The sequence below is a fragment of the Trichosurus vulpecula genome, chromosome 5, assembly GCF_011100635.1.
Source record: "Trichosurus vulpecula isolate mTriVul1 chromosome 5, mTriVul1.pri, whole genome shotgun sequence".
NCBI lineage: Eukaryota > Metazoa > Chordata > Mammalia > Diprotodontia > Phalangeridae > Trichosurus > Trichosurus vulpecula.
In genome coordinates this window covers 205,584,786-205,603,363 of record NC_050577.1, presented here as the reverse complement: position 1 = coordinate 205,603,363, position 18,578 = coordinate 205,584,786, and the positions used below count along the sequence as shown (strand labels likewise).

Genomic DNA, 18,578 nt, shown 5'->3' with positions numbered 1-18,578 from the left:
GAGTTCTGCTAGTACCAGCGAACTTTATCAAACTGCTTTCCCGGTTACACTGGCGATAGTCCTGTTGACTCGGAATGAAATGAATTGACAGTCACCTCTTCTCTTCTTTCTCTTGATTACAGTAGCTCCCACCCCCACCCCCTCCAAAACTGTGAATTGCCCAGCCCATCTAGAGACATCATTTAACTATTCACACTTATTAATGAAAAATTCCTTTGTGCCATGTAGGGAAAAAAATGTCACCACAGGTAATTCAAGGACCCAAAAAGGGACAACTAGTATGTAAACATAGCATCATGATGTTTGACATAGTTTAATATAAACGAGGCAGTCAGCCAGGTAAGTTAGCTAAAAGTGTGGGCAAAGAGCCCTTTTTAATATTAACTAGCACCCCCCTGGCACTTTAAGGTTCGCAAAGCTCTGCACATGTTATTTGATTCTTATAACAATCCAGTGAGAGGTGGGTGCCGTTATTATCCCCATTTTACAGATGAGAGGTTAAATGACTTGTCCAGGATCAAAGAGTTAGTAAGTGTCTGAGGCAGGATTCGAACTCTGGTCTTCCTGACTTGAAGTCCAGCAATCCTCAAAATCCACCTGCAAGATCCACCCTGATTCCTTGATCATTCAAATTGAGTTTATCCAGTTCTCCTTGGGGACCTGAAGCAAATGAAGACCAAATACCAGGATGGAAGTGAGGAGGTCAGCAAGGGGAAGATACCTCTTGCACCCTGAAATCAGAAGATCTGCATTCAAATCCCAGCATCTCCACTTACTGGCACTGTGACCTTGGGTGAGTCATTTAAATGACTCTGTGCTTCAGTTTCCTCATCTACAAAATTAGGCCAATATATCCCACTTCATAAAGGAATTTTTTTTTTTGGTGAGGATCAAATCAGATAAATGTAATGCAAAGTGCTTTGTAAGTCACTAAGTCCCAAGGAAATGAGAGCTATTATTGTTAATTCTTAAATTAATGAAAGCTGAAGAAAAAATATCTTTCTAGCAGAGCTGAGAATTTGCCCAGATCAGCATTAATGGCCACCTCTAGGTAGGATTTAGCATCTGGGGCAAATTACAGTTTTTACTTGTATTATTCAAATTGTTTATACTGGTGAAATCAGATTAAAATGGATATCAAGGTTTTATTAATTATTATAATTATTAATATTGAAAAGGAATACAAGGCAAAATAGTGGGGTTGACGATATTGTTGCCAAGTAGCAAGCCACATCAAAGCCACTTTCGTCATGGTGGGCATATGTAAAAAGATTTTTTGTTTTTTAAATGGAGAGACTCCAGGTGTAAGAGCCTCAAGTCTTTCCTGGTATCAGCAAGTCGTGCCACCTACATCTCCCTGGCCTTCTGGCCTCCTGAATTACTACCTGAATAGCCAACTCCAAATACAGGTTTCCCTCTCTTTAAATTTAACTTATACCCTGGAGAAATTACCCCAGAATTAGGACTGAAGGGTGCACCCAGGAAGACTTGAAATGAAGAATTGACTTGATGGATTCTAAGATTGTCTGAAGACTTTTTTGTGGAGAAAATATTTTAAAAAAAATTTCCCCCAAATCTTTCAATTATATTGAGGCAGATCGAGGATTGACTGCAAGGCAGGGCACACTGAGAGTGAACTGGGGAGGGGCAAGTTTTGGCTGCCATAGACCATTTTTGACTTCAAAAGTTGTGCTTACCCTTAGAATTAAGAAACAAGCATATGTATATTATATATATGTGTATATATATATATATGTATATATGTATGTATATGTATATACACATACATACATATATACATATATATATATATATATATATATATATATACGCACATTTTTTACTTCTTCTTCAGGGTAATTGAATGGAAGCTTACTCTCAGCCACTTTGAATTCTAGTTCCTTGACTAGAGCATATAGTAGGGCATTATGGAAGGTTCAAGAGAGAACCTTCCATTTTGTGGTTTATGTATGCCCTTTGTTTTCTATCCTTTTCCCAGCCAGCCTTTGGTCAACTCCCTGCTTGTTAGCACCTTCACTAGATTTGGGTCTTATCAGTGAAGAGAAAAAGAAACTCATTTTGCTGCTCATGAGCAGGATTACAAGGTTTCATGGGAAAGGACACTGAAACTGTTTATTGACATTGGGTTGTCATTGGATTCCAAGTATCCATGTTACCCTCCCCCTCTCCCCACCTCCCATAGCATACACTTTTTTGGTTGTTGTTGCCTCTGTAAAAGAGGAGTTGAATGAGAGGGGCATGGAGTAGTTAAAATACAATTAAACCAATCTAGACATTGTTAAGAAATTTATTTGCAATTTTGTGGTTTTTGTTTTTGTTTTTTTTAAATAACATCATTCCTTAGATAAAAATGCAATCTTACAGGAATATACATAGTGTCCCACACAGAGATGACCCTGAAACTTTCCTTAAAGGGTTGGCCCTTTTCAGATTCCCTTGCCTTTCACACAGGGTGAGAAGGTGAGGCAGGTGAGGCCTCCAATGACAGGTTTTAATAACAGTGACAAACTGTACAGCAATATTTACAGGAGCATTTCTGTGAAATCATGGAGACTGGATGGAATGAAGGTGTATGTGGAAATTGGTAATGGGGTGATAGTGACAATAGAGGCACTGTTTATGTCTCTGAGTTAAGGGAGGTTAAGGACATGAGTGTGAGTGGACATGGGGGGAGAAGGTGGTTGGTCAAGGCTGAGGAAATTAGGCAAGGAATAGGTCTGGTGCCATTTATTCCAAAGGGAGGTTTTGTTCAACAACTCTATGGTATTAAAATGAAACAGCAAAGTCACAAGACTGGCATTTGCAACAGATGATATGATGCTTGACCAACTGGAAGACTCCCCCCAAGTCCTGCCCCACCCCTCCTAGTTTCCTATCCCAGGGAAGGTATGCATTTTCCCCTTCATTCTTTCTCAGTCACCGCTAGCACAGTCCCACCAGCAAGAATGAATTCCCAATATGGTCACATATGTGCTGCTGTGTACCATTAAATCTTCCACCCTGGAAGTTTTGAGAAAAGCATCACCTGTTCTGGGAAAGGTAGCTAGTTGTGGAGGGTGAGCTAGGGAAAATCCCAAGACATATGAGTCTGAGTCTAGAGGGAACGAGATGAAGCCACAAAATATGGTTGGGGGCGACAAGTCTTTGTTAATGCAGATGGTGAAGAGTTCATAGCATTCAGTTCAATGAAGATGACTTTCTGAGGGAGCCCTTTAGACAGGACTGTTTGCCCTTGATTCTCAAGTTTTGTAACTTTGGTGAAGTCTTTTCAAAATGGGAAGTTTGTGAATGGTGTACCATAGGATCCAGTGATCAGTTCCCTTCTAGTGTTTGCTGTAGCTCTCCAGATCAGAGCCTCTCCTCCTTTTTGCCTGAGTGAAAACTCAAGTAATACTTCCTGCAGATGAGTGAAACCAGTCTGCTTTCAGCTTTTCTCATCACCCAGCTGTTTCATTCCTGTGCCTCTGAATCTTTCTTCCTTGTTATGACTGCCAAGACCTTTCATATTCTTAGGAAAAGAAATGCCAAAGACATCCTCCTGGCATGAAAAACTCTCACTAACAACCTGTTCACTGGCTAGCATATTCCTTCTCATAGAAGTTGTCCTCATGTAATACCCACATGTGTTCTATGTAGAAGGCCCTATGGAGTATTTTTTTTTCTGCATATGAGTTGTACACCTGATTTTCAGTTGATGAATCAGTAAGAAAAAATGACACACTCAGCTAAATGCTATCTTTCTCTATCTAGATGACTTATGGAAGCTGAGCTATTTTGATTTGAAGAATGGTGGTATTATATGACCCTCAGAAGAAGGGGTGTAGTTTTGCTGAGATGATGCTTCAAGTTTTTATTTAATTCATGGTTGGGCCATCTATGTCTTACTGGAGGATAGAGGAGCATAGAATTTTCACAGAAAATCCTACTCCTCTCAGCTCTCGCTGTTGAATTGATCTCTGTCTGAATAAATTGAATTTTCATTCTTTTTTAGAAACATAAAAAACTATCATCCAAATATACCAGAAAACCCAACTGGCCTTTGACTCCTTGATCACCTCATTTCTCATGAATCACAGATCTCTTAAGAGAAGAGGTGAGAAAAAAAATCACCTTGATTTTTAGTAGCATGAGAATTTCTCAACATACTCATTTCGACCAACCTATGCTGTTTCAATATTCTGGTTTTCTCTGTGTGCCACTTTATATAGCATCTGTCCAAGCAGGACCATGAAGTCATCTGTCTGGGGCTTTGGCTAAGCTTTTGGCCCGAGTTTAGTCCTGCACGAGATCATTTGTGTGTAGATGTGCTATGTACTGGCAGCTCAAACATTTTTTGAAACAACTCAGAAACACAGAAGACCCACCCATCTGCTAGGCTGGTGTTAATCTTAACAAAGCAATGAAACATTGCTTTGAAAAACATCAAGAGATATTTTTAAAAATGCATTTGTCATTGGTCAGTTGTTGGCAGTGATATCATTATGGAGAGGTTGAAGTGAAAATCAGAAAACAAAGCAAAACATGTATAGGCTACTTCTTTTATCTCTCTCTGTCCATAGTATGTGTGAGGATTGGGAAAAGGGGATAGGGAAGAAAATGAGAGCAGATTAGGGGAGGGAGAAAGAAATTTAACTCTTGGTCATAACAGAATGTTGCCTTTACCCCATATCCCACTAAAAGGGCAACTATTGGACAACCAAATCTGAGGTGTCAGGAAATCCTATAAATTCAAGCTCTTTTCCCACTTGCCATTCCTGATGGGGAAGAAGAAAGAAATACATCTGATGTGAGGGACTGGGAGGTGCTTTAGAAATATCAAGAAGAGGACAGCCCAGGGACAGAAGAGATTATAATGGCACCAATATAAATGTGTACATTTCCTACTAAATTGCATGATCTCACTGAGGGGATGAAAGCACAAGTCAAGAAGGAAATAATTTTTTAGTTCTTTTCTCTCCCAAGGAGAGAAGTCCATAATAGTGGTTTCTGTACTGAGAAAGCTGGAGAACCATGGCCTTCCCTTTCACCTTTTCTCCTTCCTGAAGGAGGTAGGAGCTCTTTGTTCAGGCTCAGTGCTATGGGTGTGTTAAATCTCTTAAGTAGAAACAATTTCCTTAAAGAATGGGATTGGACCAGATAGCCTCTGAAAATTCTATTTGTAACTCTAATGGTTTTCTTTGGAACTGTAGTTACAGAATCTTTGACTTAAGAAGAACCTCTGGGTCTAGGATAACATTGATCTCTCTTCTCCATAATTCCAGGAATGGAGATACTGTCACTTCTGATTAACTGCCGGATGCTATTATACGATTGAACTTCTGCCTACCAGCCAACTCTGCCTTAAGTCTAAGCTAAATCTAATCTGTTCATTTTTTCTTGTCCTGTCCTTTCTGGTGATGGACAATATTTAGCCACTAGTCTCTTTAAAAACAACCCTTAGACTTTTAAAACTGTAAGATCCATGAAGGCAGACACCATGACTTATTTAAACTCTATCACTCCTACAATGCTCTTCACATGATAGGTGATTAATAAATGTTTGCTGACTGATTGAAGGAAGGAATGGTGTGCTCTTCATTTTTCACAAAGGATTTACAGAAAGAGATGGATTTTTTTTCCTGTCCTCATAGTCTCACTTTAGGGGACTTCTGGGAAATGGATGGCTCTCATAAGGTGATGGGATGGCAGCAACATTGCAGAGAAGAACCTGAAATTTGAAACCTAAGCATCTGATGAAATGGGGAATAGGTGAAGAGAAGAGAGAAAAGACAGAATCCTGATAGATAAGCTCCTCAGTTGAATCACAAGGACCCTGATTCCCTGAAAAGAATGAATGTTCACTATTTTGACAGAGCTGGATGTATGGCAGTAAGGACAAATGTCAAGTTATGGAAATATTCGTGAATGAAGCTCAAATTATAACAATGAGTTTCATTTTTGCTTTTAGTCCAAAGAAATCTTGTAGAAACACTTAGCTAAAAGACTATTATTCATAATGTGGCAAAAGGATCTTTCCTTTTGCTGTCTAGAAAGAAAATAGGCTGCTTCTGAAAGATATCAGACAGTGGGCAAGTAAAAATGTAACATATGGTTCCTGAACCAGCTTACTCTATACTTCTTTAAGCTCTTAGCATCTTCAACCATTGGCTGCCTTGCTTTTGTCATCCCAGATGAATGGGCAAAAGGCTGGTGAATGTACCCTGCAAGGTTATATCTGGTCCCTGGGATCCAAGTAGGGTTTCTATTCTACCATGGGAAGAATGAAATATTCTGGTTTTCTTCTTGGATGTATGCAGATTTTACCAAACCAGCATGATTGGTATAAAATTGGCAGACCACGGAATCAGGTTAAAGACCCATTGATCTAGAAAGGGAGAACTTCCTGAACATTAGGGCAGTTTAAGCATTTGGCAGGGCATCATTATTATCACTGTAGGGTACAGACCTCAGTTACTATGGTTTTCTTGAAAATATTTTCTCTAGGGAAGACTTGGGAGTGTGGACAGGATAATTTGACATGAGCATTAACCTAATAGTCTCATGGTACAATATATTATGAGTTAGTTACGTGGCTGAGAAATGCAGAAGAAGAAAATTAGTAAACAGCATGAAAGGATAAGCATAATATTATAAGATTTCCATTTTTTTTATACAGGGACCAATTGTATGGAAAGTACATCAAGCCCTAATGAGTTCCTCTTCTGATCAGAACAGAGATCCCAATAAAAGCTACTCCGGGTTAGTGTCCATGGGATATCTCAAAAGACCTGTGTGTCAATTAAAAAACAAACCAGAAAGCTCAAATAAGATGAGTCTGAAGAAGAACTCATACTTTCAGCTCATTTTCCAATTCACTTTGGATTGAAAACTGAGCTGAAGATTTTTGTCTAGCAGGATGTCTTCCTCAGGAAATGATTCTTTTAGTTCTTTTAAGATCCTTTTTGAGTCCTACATGGTAGGAAGACTCATCCTCTCCATGGAACAAACTTTTCCAAATTTCAACTTCTGGCCCACTTTGTTCATATAGGAAGGACTGGTGACTGGAAGAAAACTGGTGACTGGAAAAGATTCAAGAATCAAGCTTCATAATCCCTAATTTGGCCCCTTTCCTACTACCTGGCAAAACTGTTGGGAAACATGTGAAGATAAAAGTATGTGCATTTCAGGAAGATGTCAAAGGGCATAGAACAAAATGCACGCATACAGTCCCTTCTTCCAAAGACATTCTAAACTCTGACTGCTCCGACTCCATAGGTCCTTCTTGTTACTCCCTGATGGTATGAATTAGTCCAGGATAATTCTCTGGTATGGAATGTGAGGGGAGATAGAGTAATTTAGTCTTCAGGATGGAGGCAATGACAACAGTCCAGACCTTGCTCAAGGCATTACCATAAGTTCTTGAGAGGAGGAAGATCTCAGAGTGACTGCACGAGGTAACTACTCCCTGGCATTCTTATCTCTCATTCTCTAATATAATTTTCCCAGGAAACTGGTAGGCAAAGTTTCTGCTGAGAGAATTAAAAGAAACATTAGCCACATCCTTGAATGAGGTGGGGGAATGGTACTGATGTTAATTCAGCTATCGTGGAATTGAAAGCCAGGCTTTATGGCAAATAGACTTCCTCAACCATGAAGGATATGGCCTATCTTAGAGGAAAAGCATCAATTGAGAGGATACAAGCAGATAATGTTAAGATGGGAAGAAAAAGATCCTGGTTTCTGCAATCAAAGTTCTGCACTGAGCTATCCAGCTCTACCATTCTTGAGGGAGAAAGGGAAGAGGGAGCACAAGATATGCAAAATCAGTCATCTCCAATCCATCCAGCTGAGAACCGCAGAATAGTTACTTACTCCAGTAATGCTTTTTGCTTATTGTACATGTAAAAAAAAAAGTCTTTCCCCTTCCCCAGTTACGCAAAAAAAGCATTTAAAGAGTCCACAGGGAAAGCTTATCACGCTCCAAATACAAAATGGTTTACTTTACATGCAGCCAAATATACAAGAAGTGAATTCGAAAACAAACTTAATTCAATTCATTATATTTGCTTGGCACAATTGCAATTCAGTTTTAAAAAAATATTTGAAAAATACTGAAACTGACCTGAATTCAAGTATTACGGTTTCTTCAACAGAAACATTATCAATGCAATAAAACATCACATGGAATATATATCGAAGCAAAACTCCTTCTTGGGTTGTTTTTCCCCCCTTAAATTATTGTCGTTTTTCATCTCTATACAGTTTTAATGCCAACATGACTCACAACTGTAGTTAAAATTAATATTATTGCATTGTTTTTGCATATCTTGTGGAACAGAAAATGCAGAGAGTTACTGATTTCCCTTTCAGAAACAGAGACAGTGGTTTGTTTTTGCATTCAAATGGCCCCAGAATCAGATCTCCCCATAGGGCTAAACCAAAGAGTGGAGAACTGCACATGCATGCACGCATACATACACATACACACCCATGCAGTATCACCCAACTCAACCAATTAGGCACATCAACATACACACATACATACCTCTATCTCTGCATCCATGAACACATCCAATTGAAAATGAACCCAACTCAAGCACTCACATGTGCAAGATTACATTGAGTGCACTGCCTACCATCTTTAAATTATAGAACAAAACACCCTACCCCCACCCCCAGGTTTCTGATACTACCAAAGAAAAAAAATAATAAAGTCTTGGGCATACACAAATGTTGGTAAACCTCTCCTATAACAGTTTCTAATGACTCTCCAATGGGGAAAAAGAACCCCTCCTCCCAACATCACCAAAAATAAACAAGAACACAACTGTTTAAATAATACAATGAAACCAAACCTGATTTACATTTGCCAAAGTGAAAATGATAAGGTGGGTGGCTTAAAAGCCCCGTAAACACTCTCCCTCCTCCCTGAACCCTCAGAAATCAAAATTAAAAATGGAAACTGGAACATGCTGCCAAGAAAAATATCAAAACGGCAAAAACAAATGAGCACTCTGTAGAAGCCCTGTGCCACCTTACTTTGTAAGGTGAGCTACATTGGTGGGCAGTGCCAACCCCCTATAAACCTTGACTTCTCAGCACCACTGCTAGCGCGGAGCTTTATGTGTCTTGTGCAGGCAATGTGACCCCAACCTAAAGGGGTGGGCATGGCCAGAGCTGCCCGCCCAATCACCTGGGAATCTTGGCTTGTAGCTGCAGTGGACCTCTATGCACTCCCCCTGCCATCCCCCTGCTCCCTTTCCTAAAATCTTCTCCTGCCATCTTTCTTCCTCTTCTTCCTCCCCCTTTGGCAAAGTGCTGGGATCTTCAGCAGAAGTCATGCCGCCATTTCCTTTTCCAAATCCATAGTTCCCTGGCTCTATGGAGACAGTGAGGCTCATACAGAATATGTGCAAAAATGATTTTTTTTACAAGCGAAGTTGAAAGACACCCATTTGATGCAGGGTCCTTTTGGTGAGGGTGGCCCACTGGAAACTGATACTATCCTTCTTGCACAGTAGGCAGCTGTCACTTTCTGGTATAGGGCCTGAAGTAAGGAGGGGGCAGGTCCCTGTTCTCTTCCTCCTCCCTCCCTTATTCTTCCATCTCCTCACCACTCTACACCTGTGGACTGGGGTTGTTGCTTCTCCTTCCCCTGAAAAGCTCTCTCTCATCACCACCCAACTCTGTCTCTCATCCCAACAGAAATGAATGAAGAACGCTGTTCCGGTTAACTCCAGGTCACGAGAACAGTGAGGCACTTCTGAAACGAACCTATTAGGAACATTGAAACAAATTAAAAAAAAACCCCGAATCACAACAGCCCCAGCAACTACAGGCTGCTGATATAAAGCCTGCTGTCCTGAAGCTCCTCCTCGCTCTTTCGACATTCGGGGTTGGGCACTCCCTCTTCCTCCTCACCACCTGCTTGGTCCTGCCCCGGGTCCCTGCAGTTAATAAAAGGTAATAGGTTGCCATTGGGGCTCTGCTTGCTGCTACCACTGAGGATATTGTCAGCGGCATTCTCCATTTCCTCAATTGTCATATCACAGGCATCAGCAAGTTCTTGGGTTGTGACTTCGATGAACTTGGGATCTTGAGCAAACTGTCCCAGTCCTTCTGAAATCAAGACCTGAGGAGGAGATAAAAAGATAAGAAAGGAGAACCAAATAAGGAAAGCATTATAGGAGGTGGGCTTCTTTCCTCAGGATTGTGGCAACAGATGATTTTTCTGACTGCCTGTGTGCTTATGTTAAGTTCCTGGGAACTCTGCTTAAGGACCTGGCATCGCCAACCATCGTAGACCTAAAGCTGGAAGGGATAGCCCAACATTTTGTGGATGAGGAAACTGAGTCCCAAAGGAGGCTAGTGGATTTGTCTAAGGTTCCACAATGAGTAACCAACAGAGACGGGATTTGAATTCAGGTCTTCTAACTGCAGAGCTCTACTGTATCAGGCTCGTTAGCCTTGGCCTGCCATGGTTACACTTAACATTCACTTTTTCCTCCAGCCACCTAAGCCATCGATATCTAGTATTGACTCAAATGTGGAAGAATCACAGACTCATAGAGAAGCTCAGAGCTGGAAAGAACTTCAGAGATTATCTAGTTCAACCTGTGCCTTCTGAGTGATTCCCTTATCAACTTTTTCATGAGGGGGCATCCAATGTCTGCTGAAGATTCTCCAGCTGCTAGGAAATCTGTTCCTTTTCAGGTTACACTTACTCTACTCTGTATATATCTACTCTGTATATATACACACATACATATATGTGTGTGTGTGTGTGTATACATACTCTGTATGTATCTACTCTGTATATATACACACATACATATGTGTGTGTGTGTATACATACTCTGTATATATCTACTCTGTATATATACACACATACATATATGTGTGTGTGTGTGTGTGTGTATACATACTCTGTATATATCTTGGCTATACCTAATTATTAACATGTTGCCTCCCCATTCAGAACATGTGTTCCTTGAAGGGTTTTTTTTGGGGGTCTGGCACAATAGTAAGCACTTAATAAATGTTTGTTCACTGACTGACTGACATGAGAAATTAACTGCTTTTTGAGGTAACTCATTCCACTACTGGATAGCTCTAACTGTTAGACATTTTTCATTATAATGAGTAGAAATCTGCTTCTCTGAAATTTCTGTTTAGGTCTTCCAATAGTGCCATGCAGGATAAGTCAAATCCTTTCCCCACATGATTGAAGACAGTGGAAAGACTGCTAGATTTAGAGTCAGAAGACTAGATTTGGAGTCATTTCTGGTTCTTAATACCTTTTTGATGCTTCTCTCTCTTTTTAAAAATAGTATTTTATTTTTTCCCAATTATATGTAAAGACAATTTTTAGCATTCATTTTTACAAGATTTTGAATTCCAAATTTTTCTCCCTCCCTCCCTTCTCCCTCTTCCCTCTTCCTAAAATGGTAAACAATTTGATATGGGTTGTACAATCTTATACAACCATGTAAAACACATTTTCATATTAGCTTGGGATGCTTTTCTGAGCTGTACTCTCAGGTTCCTTCCTGCTCTAAGTATATGATCCCATGTCTGCAGCGTCATGGTTAGAGACAGTCTGTTCTAGGTGGCTCATGATGGAAAGAACCTAGTAATGTATTTCCTGTATTCTTAACACTTGGGCTTGGGAATGGAGGCATTCATCCTCAGTTCCTAGAAGCCTATTATAACTCATGTGTTATCTGGAGGCTTTCAGTACTTAGTGAGAGAGGCCATAATCATAATAAGAAAAATGATTATTAAATAATAGCACATTAAAGCTTGCTAAAGTACTTTGCACATGCCATCTCATTATGGGGAGGGGGCATAATGTGACTGGCAGTTACCTTTAGTAAACTATTTCCTGTGCTTTGGAAGATACTTAATGATTTTACTAAATTTAGTTGTTCTGTATTTTATATCAGGGCTCACTTGGTCAGTCAGATTCCTTAATAAATCTGAAAAGCTTTCATTCTCATTACCCAGTATTCCCAGGGAAACTAATTGGCAGACAAACTGACTTTGTATGAGGATTGGGGTAGCATTCTAAGGTTTATGTGAGAGTCAAGGCTATTTTGGTTAAGTGGGTTTGTATACAATTCCATTTGGGAAAGAGCCGAGCTCATCCTGATATTTGCTTTCCCCCTTTTCTGAAGACCCCTGGAAAATCCCCTCCATTTCTGCTGGTTGCTGAGAATAGTGCCATGGCCTCTCCCTCCCCTGTTCCCTATGGGGTTGATGCCACATACCGCTTCAACTAAACTACTTGCGCTGCCGTGGAATTGTCTGCCAGCTGCCCCAGACTGGCTGGGCACAGTGAGGGAGACTGGCCGGGCTCTCCGGGAGGTGCTGCCCCTGCTGTCTCCACAGTTGGCATTCTCTGCATACCAGGAGCTGCAGTGGATTGATGGGAAGCTGCTGTTGAGCTTCTCATTGGACTCTGCTCCTTCTAGCCACAGTGTAGGGATGGGCTGGAGGGGCCAGGCTTGGCCATGAGGAGTTGCTGGGGGGGTGGCACTTGGCCTGGGGAATGTGGTGTTTGGAGAATGGCTTCTCTGAAGGAGAGGGCTGAGGCCTGTCACTGCCAATGCCTGTGGACACAAAGGATGCAACTATGGTCAGCAATGAAGATAGGAGATTGCAGACCCCTTGTTTCACCAGGTGGTGGTGATGAAGACCTGAAGATGAGATGCCAATACTGTTCTACCTCCCTGAAATGCCCACCCAGCCAAGTTCTCCCCTTCTCCTCCCTCACCCATGACAGTCTGAAGTGATCTCTCCTTCCTCTGAACTCCTGAGGAAGTTATTTGTACCATTCATCTGGCAATTAATCAGGTCCTCTGCATTGCTAAAGAAACCTCATTTAACTTTTTACTTGTTCATGTCCCAAACCAAACTTATACTTTGTCTTCCTATGGAAGCTTCCTAGGAAGGCTAGTTCTGCTTGAATGCCCATGAATGGTAGTTCAATACTCATGACAGATGATCTGTGGCAACACATGGAGAAAACTGGCATCATGTCCTGTGCCACTGACCTTCTTTTTCTTTGGAAAAAAAGCTCCTACTGGCATGAAGGAGCCTCAGTAACTAGGCTCCTATGTTCCTTTCCAGACTTTTTTCCTATTCTCTTCACAACCTCTCTACCCAAGCTGGACCATTACGTAGCTCGGTACTCCATGTCTCACCTACGTATATTTGCATAAAGCTATTCCCTGCCCCTGGAACGCATTCCCTCCTCATGGCTCCTTCTCACAAGCCCTATCTTCCTTTAAAGTCCAGCTCAGGTCTCACTTCCTCTGCAAAGCCTCCTCAGATCACTCTGCTTAATAGGAGTTTGTTGGATTGCATTGTTGTGTGGGTCTCCACCAAGGAAAGTTACAGTCCTTACCAGAGCTCCCATCTACTTAGGGAAAATTGGTGGCCCTACTCTGAACATTTTCTTATGGCAGCTCTTCTTGAGTTAACAGCTTGCGGGGCCTTGGAAACCTTAGGAGAACTTCACCATTACAGTTTCCCAATAGTAAGAATTCACATTTCTACAGTACTTTAAAGTTTACAAAGAACTTGCCTCATGACAGTTTAGTACGGTGCCTGGCACATAGTAGGCACTTAATAAATGTTTATTGACTAACATTAGTGTGAATATTATCCTCATTTTATAAATGAGTGAAGCAGGATTTATAGAGGTGAGGAGACTTGACTAGCATCACACAGGCTGTGTCAGAGCCAAGAAGATCAGAGTACAGGCATCATAACTCTAGCTAGGCCCATCATCTACCTATAACATGATGTCATCTCTCTAGAGCATTCCTTGCCTTCACCACTCTTACAGAAATATGAATACAGTTGTGCAGGTATAAGCTTGTGGAAACTCTGTCAAAGGACTTCACACTCTGAAGAATTGTTCGGCTGCTCTTCAGGACTCTTTAAGCCCCAGTGGTCAGTGATTTTTCTAGAATGATTACCTGGTGATGAACCAGATGCAAGGGCAGCACTGTCTTCTGAGAGATGTCTCCCCCTTGGTTCTTTTGTCTCTTTAGACACTCCAAATGGAAGGAAGCTCTTCGACCTGCAATACCAATCCCAATGAACTAGGGTTAGGGTTTTATCATCCCAGGAGGATTTCTTGGTGGCTTGCAAGATATTACAAGTCTTTCTGGAAAGTGTGAGGGGAGCCAGTGATGGCCGGTTGGCTAAGCGCCACCTGTTCTCCCACCCTTAGCCCTGATGCTTAGTGCCATTTTGTAGACTGTCCTTAAATCCCAAAGCCCCATCCATTTGAAGTCTTGTCCCTGGCAGCTCTGCCCAGTGTTTCAAGAATAAATGGTTCAAACTTAGGAGTTTTCCTAATCTCTTCAGTAGAGTATCTGACTCTGACTAGAATCTTTTCCCAGCTAGCCCATAGTGCCTTGGGTAGTATCATCTTGGGATCCCAGGGAAGAGGACTGGGTTACACACAACCTGAAGTAGACAGAAAAAAAACAAGTGGAAAGCCTTTTTACGTTAGCACAGTTGAAGACATGAAGAAATGGAGTGGTTTAGGCCTATTTTTTCAGTTATGTTTTATGGAACAATGCAGTTTCATAAATGTGAACAGGTTTCTAGGAGAAAATTTCCCCCTTAAAACTGTAAATATAAAGTTCTCTTCCATTGGACCAACATCATGTCAATATATTTCAAGCTCAAAGGTATTTTGTGGCTCAACGGTGTTCTACAGCTAAATTAGTTTAGAAAACTATTGTCAGTTAGTTCACCTGAAGGTACCAACTTTTTAACTTCTCCATGCCATCCTTTTCTTTCCCTCAAGTTGCTTTTACATATACAACCTTGTATTTTAAGGAATGGGGGAGGCAGGGAATGAAGTTGTTAGTCCTATACCTCAGGTGACCTGCTGAAGGACCTTTGGGGGATGTGTGACCACAGCAAGAGGACGAGGCATGATCAGTTACCTAGTGAGGAAGAGTGGAGGAATCCTCTCTTCATAGACTGCCTGGTCTTATCTTCTGGTGGTGTCAGCTGTCTGTTCTCATCATCTTGGTAGGATAACCTGGAACAAAGAAAACTCAGGGTTTGTTTGCAGAGGCCAAGTTATACCATTCCACACAAAGAATTATGTGTGCTCCTGTTCAGGGTCAGATAACCCCAGAGGGGTTGGTATTGCCAAATGACCTGCTGGGGAATCTGTATTTTGTGTACTTTTTCAGGGCAAAGAAGGGAGTAGTAAGGAGTTGCTAATGCTGGAATCTTTGCCTTGTTGCCTGGCATGGAGAATATTTGCTTGTCCTGCTTGGCAGGAGTTCTCAAACATGCTTTTGCCACTTAATTCACTTTGGTGTCTAAGTCTCATTATGCAGCAATCTGGTCAACTAGAAACCTTGATTGCCACATCAACCTTTTCTTCGAAAGCCTGACTGGCCTATACAATATGCGAGCTTTTCAGGAAAGCAAGGGACAAGCTCTAGTTTGACCAGCATCTCCACCTACTCCTTGCTCACTGAGACCCCTGCTGTTGAGTTGTACATCGTGCTATGAAACCAGCACAAATGTTCTACAGAGGTCACCCCCCTCAAAAACCTCCCCCCATTAAACTGGGCAACACAGAAGAAGAATTTCAGGAGTCTTTGACCCTAGTGATCTTTCATTCCTAAGCTGAACTTTTCTCTTGACATGAGCTGGTGCCACCCTTTGGGCTTACATCTCGGTGGAGATCAGGCTGGGCTCGCTGCAATATTCTGTGTCCTCATTCACATTCCCTTCATAGCTCTTGTTGGGGGCTGCCTCCTCGGGGCACACCATGGCTATCCGGCTGTCCCGGCAGTGGTATCTGTGGAGAAAGAGAACAGAAGACAGTCAAGAAATGTCCATCCTGGGCTAAAGTCATGCCCTAGAAAAAAAGAAAGACATTTTTACTGTGATCTCTTCATTCCATAAGAAATGAGTATGTGAGACACAGCACATTGGGTCTAGAAAGGGGCTATAGTTGAGTGGCAGGAAGAGCCCCGGACTTGGAGTCAGGATCGCCGGGTTCCTTTCCTAGTTCTATCTCTAAATGGTCATGTGACTTTAAACCAGTCATTTTACTTTTCAATGCTTCAGTCCCTCCCTTTGTAAAATAAATGTGATAATGCCTGCCCTACCTACTACCTACCTCATACAGTTATAATGAATGGGAAAACAGATATAAAAAAGCTTGGCAGGGTTATACATGACTTGACAACCTTAAGTGCAGGACTCTAGGAAGATCCCCAGCTTCTACTGCTGCTACTCCTTCCTGCAGGTTAGGGGGGAAAATGTTCCCCCTTTCTGCATATATAGGTATACATCTGGGCATAGCCGAGTGGCTGGAGATTCCTCTAATTGGATATTATCATCCTGGAGGTAGAAGCACCTAGGCAAAAGAGTCAGATGGGGAGCAAGGAGATAAGTTGGAGGACTCCGCCTATTGACAATAGGGTTGACACCACCCTTTAGAATTCTCTGTCTTGTTTTTATTTTTTTAAGTACAGAGCAGCAGCATAGTATTGTGAGTAGAGAGCTGGCCTTAAAGCCAAGAAGATCTGGGCTAAATTTCTGCTTCTGATATACACCGGCTGTGTAACCCTGGGCAAATCACAGCTAGGTGGTTCTAGGCCCAGAGTCAGAAGACCTGGGTTCAGCCTCAGACACGAACTAACTAGTTGGCTTTAGGCAAGTCACCTAACCTCTTTCTCCATTTTCTCAAAAGTACTATGAGGATCATAATGGCACCCACCTCAGAAGACAGTTGTGAGGAACAAATGTGATATTTATAAAATCCTTAGCACAGCGCCAGGCACATAACATTCATTCTCATGTTTCATTCATTCTCTCCGTCTCCTTGATGCCTTCCCCTGCCTTCCCCCCCGCCCCCCAACTGGTTACAGACCAGTGGAAATAGGCAGTGTGAATTCAGATGATGCAACCATTCATTGTTCATTATTTGAACTAGTCAAGACCTGGCTCAGAAGGATTAAAAAACTTGCTCACGACCATGTCAGAGGTAGGATTTGAACCCAAGTCTATCCTGATTCCATTTCCAGGGCTCTATCTACCACATCCTGCCATCTCCCTACCTCTGAGTGCTATTGTGGGGAAAACTTTTTGTAAACCTTAAAACATTATATAAATGTGACCTACTTCTTATTATTATAGAAAACTCAGCTATCTCCAAAAGGAGTGGCCTACCAGAATCTTAGCATTACAATTTTAAAATATAGCCAGGTCCTGATTAGTTCAAATAATGAACAATTTCCCTGAAATGGTTGCATCATTTGAATTCAGTAGAGAAATCATTATCATCCTCATCATACAGATATCTCTATCTAGTCTATCCTGTCTCACAAGATTATTGTGAGGCTCAAGCGAAATAATGTATATGATAATATATATTAAATATGTTATATATAAATATGACAATAAATATGAGTTATTATTGGTCTTATTATGCCCATATTCTAGATGAGGAAAAGAGAGGCTTGGAGAAATTAAGTGATTTTCCAGGATCAAACAATGTGTCAGATTTGTGATTAGAACTCAGGTCTCTCCTAACCCCTAGGCCAATGCTCTTGGCACTATACCAACACAGGGAAATAAGTGGAGTCAGTAATTGCAGCTAGGAAGGACTTGACCCAGTATTTCTCTGCTGAATAAATGAAATCTAACCTGAAAGTTTCCCTTAGAAGAGGAAGAGGAACTGAGATGGAGGTCTAAGGGGGAAGGGGATGGGCTTGAAATGGAGACAGATGGCAGTCTGCTTCTGGCTATGGGACAGAGCTGATGAAATGCAGACAGGTTTTGAAGGCTAAGGCTCACTGAGGGACAAGACCCAAATGCTGACTTGGAAAAAAAGAAGTGAAGCAGCAAAGTTTTGAGCAAAGTTAGAATCTGCTTCACCTATCTATTGAATGAATGTGCTTCTTCGAAGCTGAACTTTTTAACAGAAATATGGTTTGGAATAGGATTAGGGGAGGACTTTCCAGGGGCCTGAAGCCACAGAGACCTCCAGGGGAGTGAAGGAAGAAGGTCAGTGCAGAACAACTTGAAATCCAAGAGGAAAATGTCATCATTGGGAGCAGGGGTTTAGGTTAAGGAGGGAGAGGTGGTTTTAATTTGGATTCTAAAAGATGAGCTTGGTTTCTTTCTCTTTAAGTTTTAACCCTTCCTTATCCACTGGCTCTTTTTTTATTGCTTATAAATATGCATAGATCTCCTCCATCTTTTAAGAACCTTCATTTGAATCTGCCATCTTTTCAAGCTCCTGTCCAATATCTCTCTTCCTTTTACAACCAAATTCTGAGAAAAAAAAAACTGTCTACATTTGTCACCTCCACTTTCACACCTTAGACATACTTCTCAGCATTGGAAGTAATCTGGCTTCTGAACCCATCATTGATCTGAGATGGCCTCCTTCAAGGTTACCAATGATCTTTTAATCACCAAATTCGATGGCCTTTTCTCAGTCCTTGTCTTTCTTGACCTCTTGCAGCATTTAACACCGCCGACCACTTCCTCTTCCTGTATATTCTCTCTTCCCTGGGTTT

At 41.4% G+C, this 18,578-nt stretch overlaps 1 protein-coding gene across 4 annotated transcripts in view; it reads right to left on the bottom strand.

Moving 5' to 3' along the window:
- Positions 1 to 2,290: 2,290 nt before the first annotated feature.
- The window catches only part of CACNA1C (calcium voltage-gated channel subunit alpha1 C), a 1,048,429-nt gene continuing 1,032,141 nt past the window's right edge, over positions 2,291 to 18,578 (bottom strand). For all 4 annotated transcript variants that reach the window (XM_036758696.1, XM_036758693.1, XM_036758694.1 and 1 more), the window contains 5 exons: positions 15,716 to 15,844; positions 14,970 to 15,067; positions 13,986 to 14,089; positions 12,270 to 12,611; positions 2,291 to 10,132 (listed from right to left, as the gene is read on the bottom strand). In XM_036758696.1, the coding sequence (XP_036614591.1) occupies positions 9,833 to 10,132; positions 12,270 to 12,611; positions 13,986 to 14,089; positions 14,970 to 15,067; positions 15,716 to 15,844 (973 nt within the window). In that variant the 3' untranslated portion in view covers positions 2,291 to 9,832. The remainder of the gene's footprint in view (positions 10,133 to 12,269; positions 12,612 to 13,985; positions 14,090 to 14,969; positions 15,068 to 15,715; positions 15,845 to 18,578) is intronic.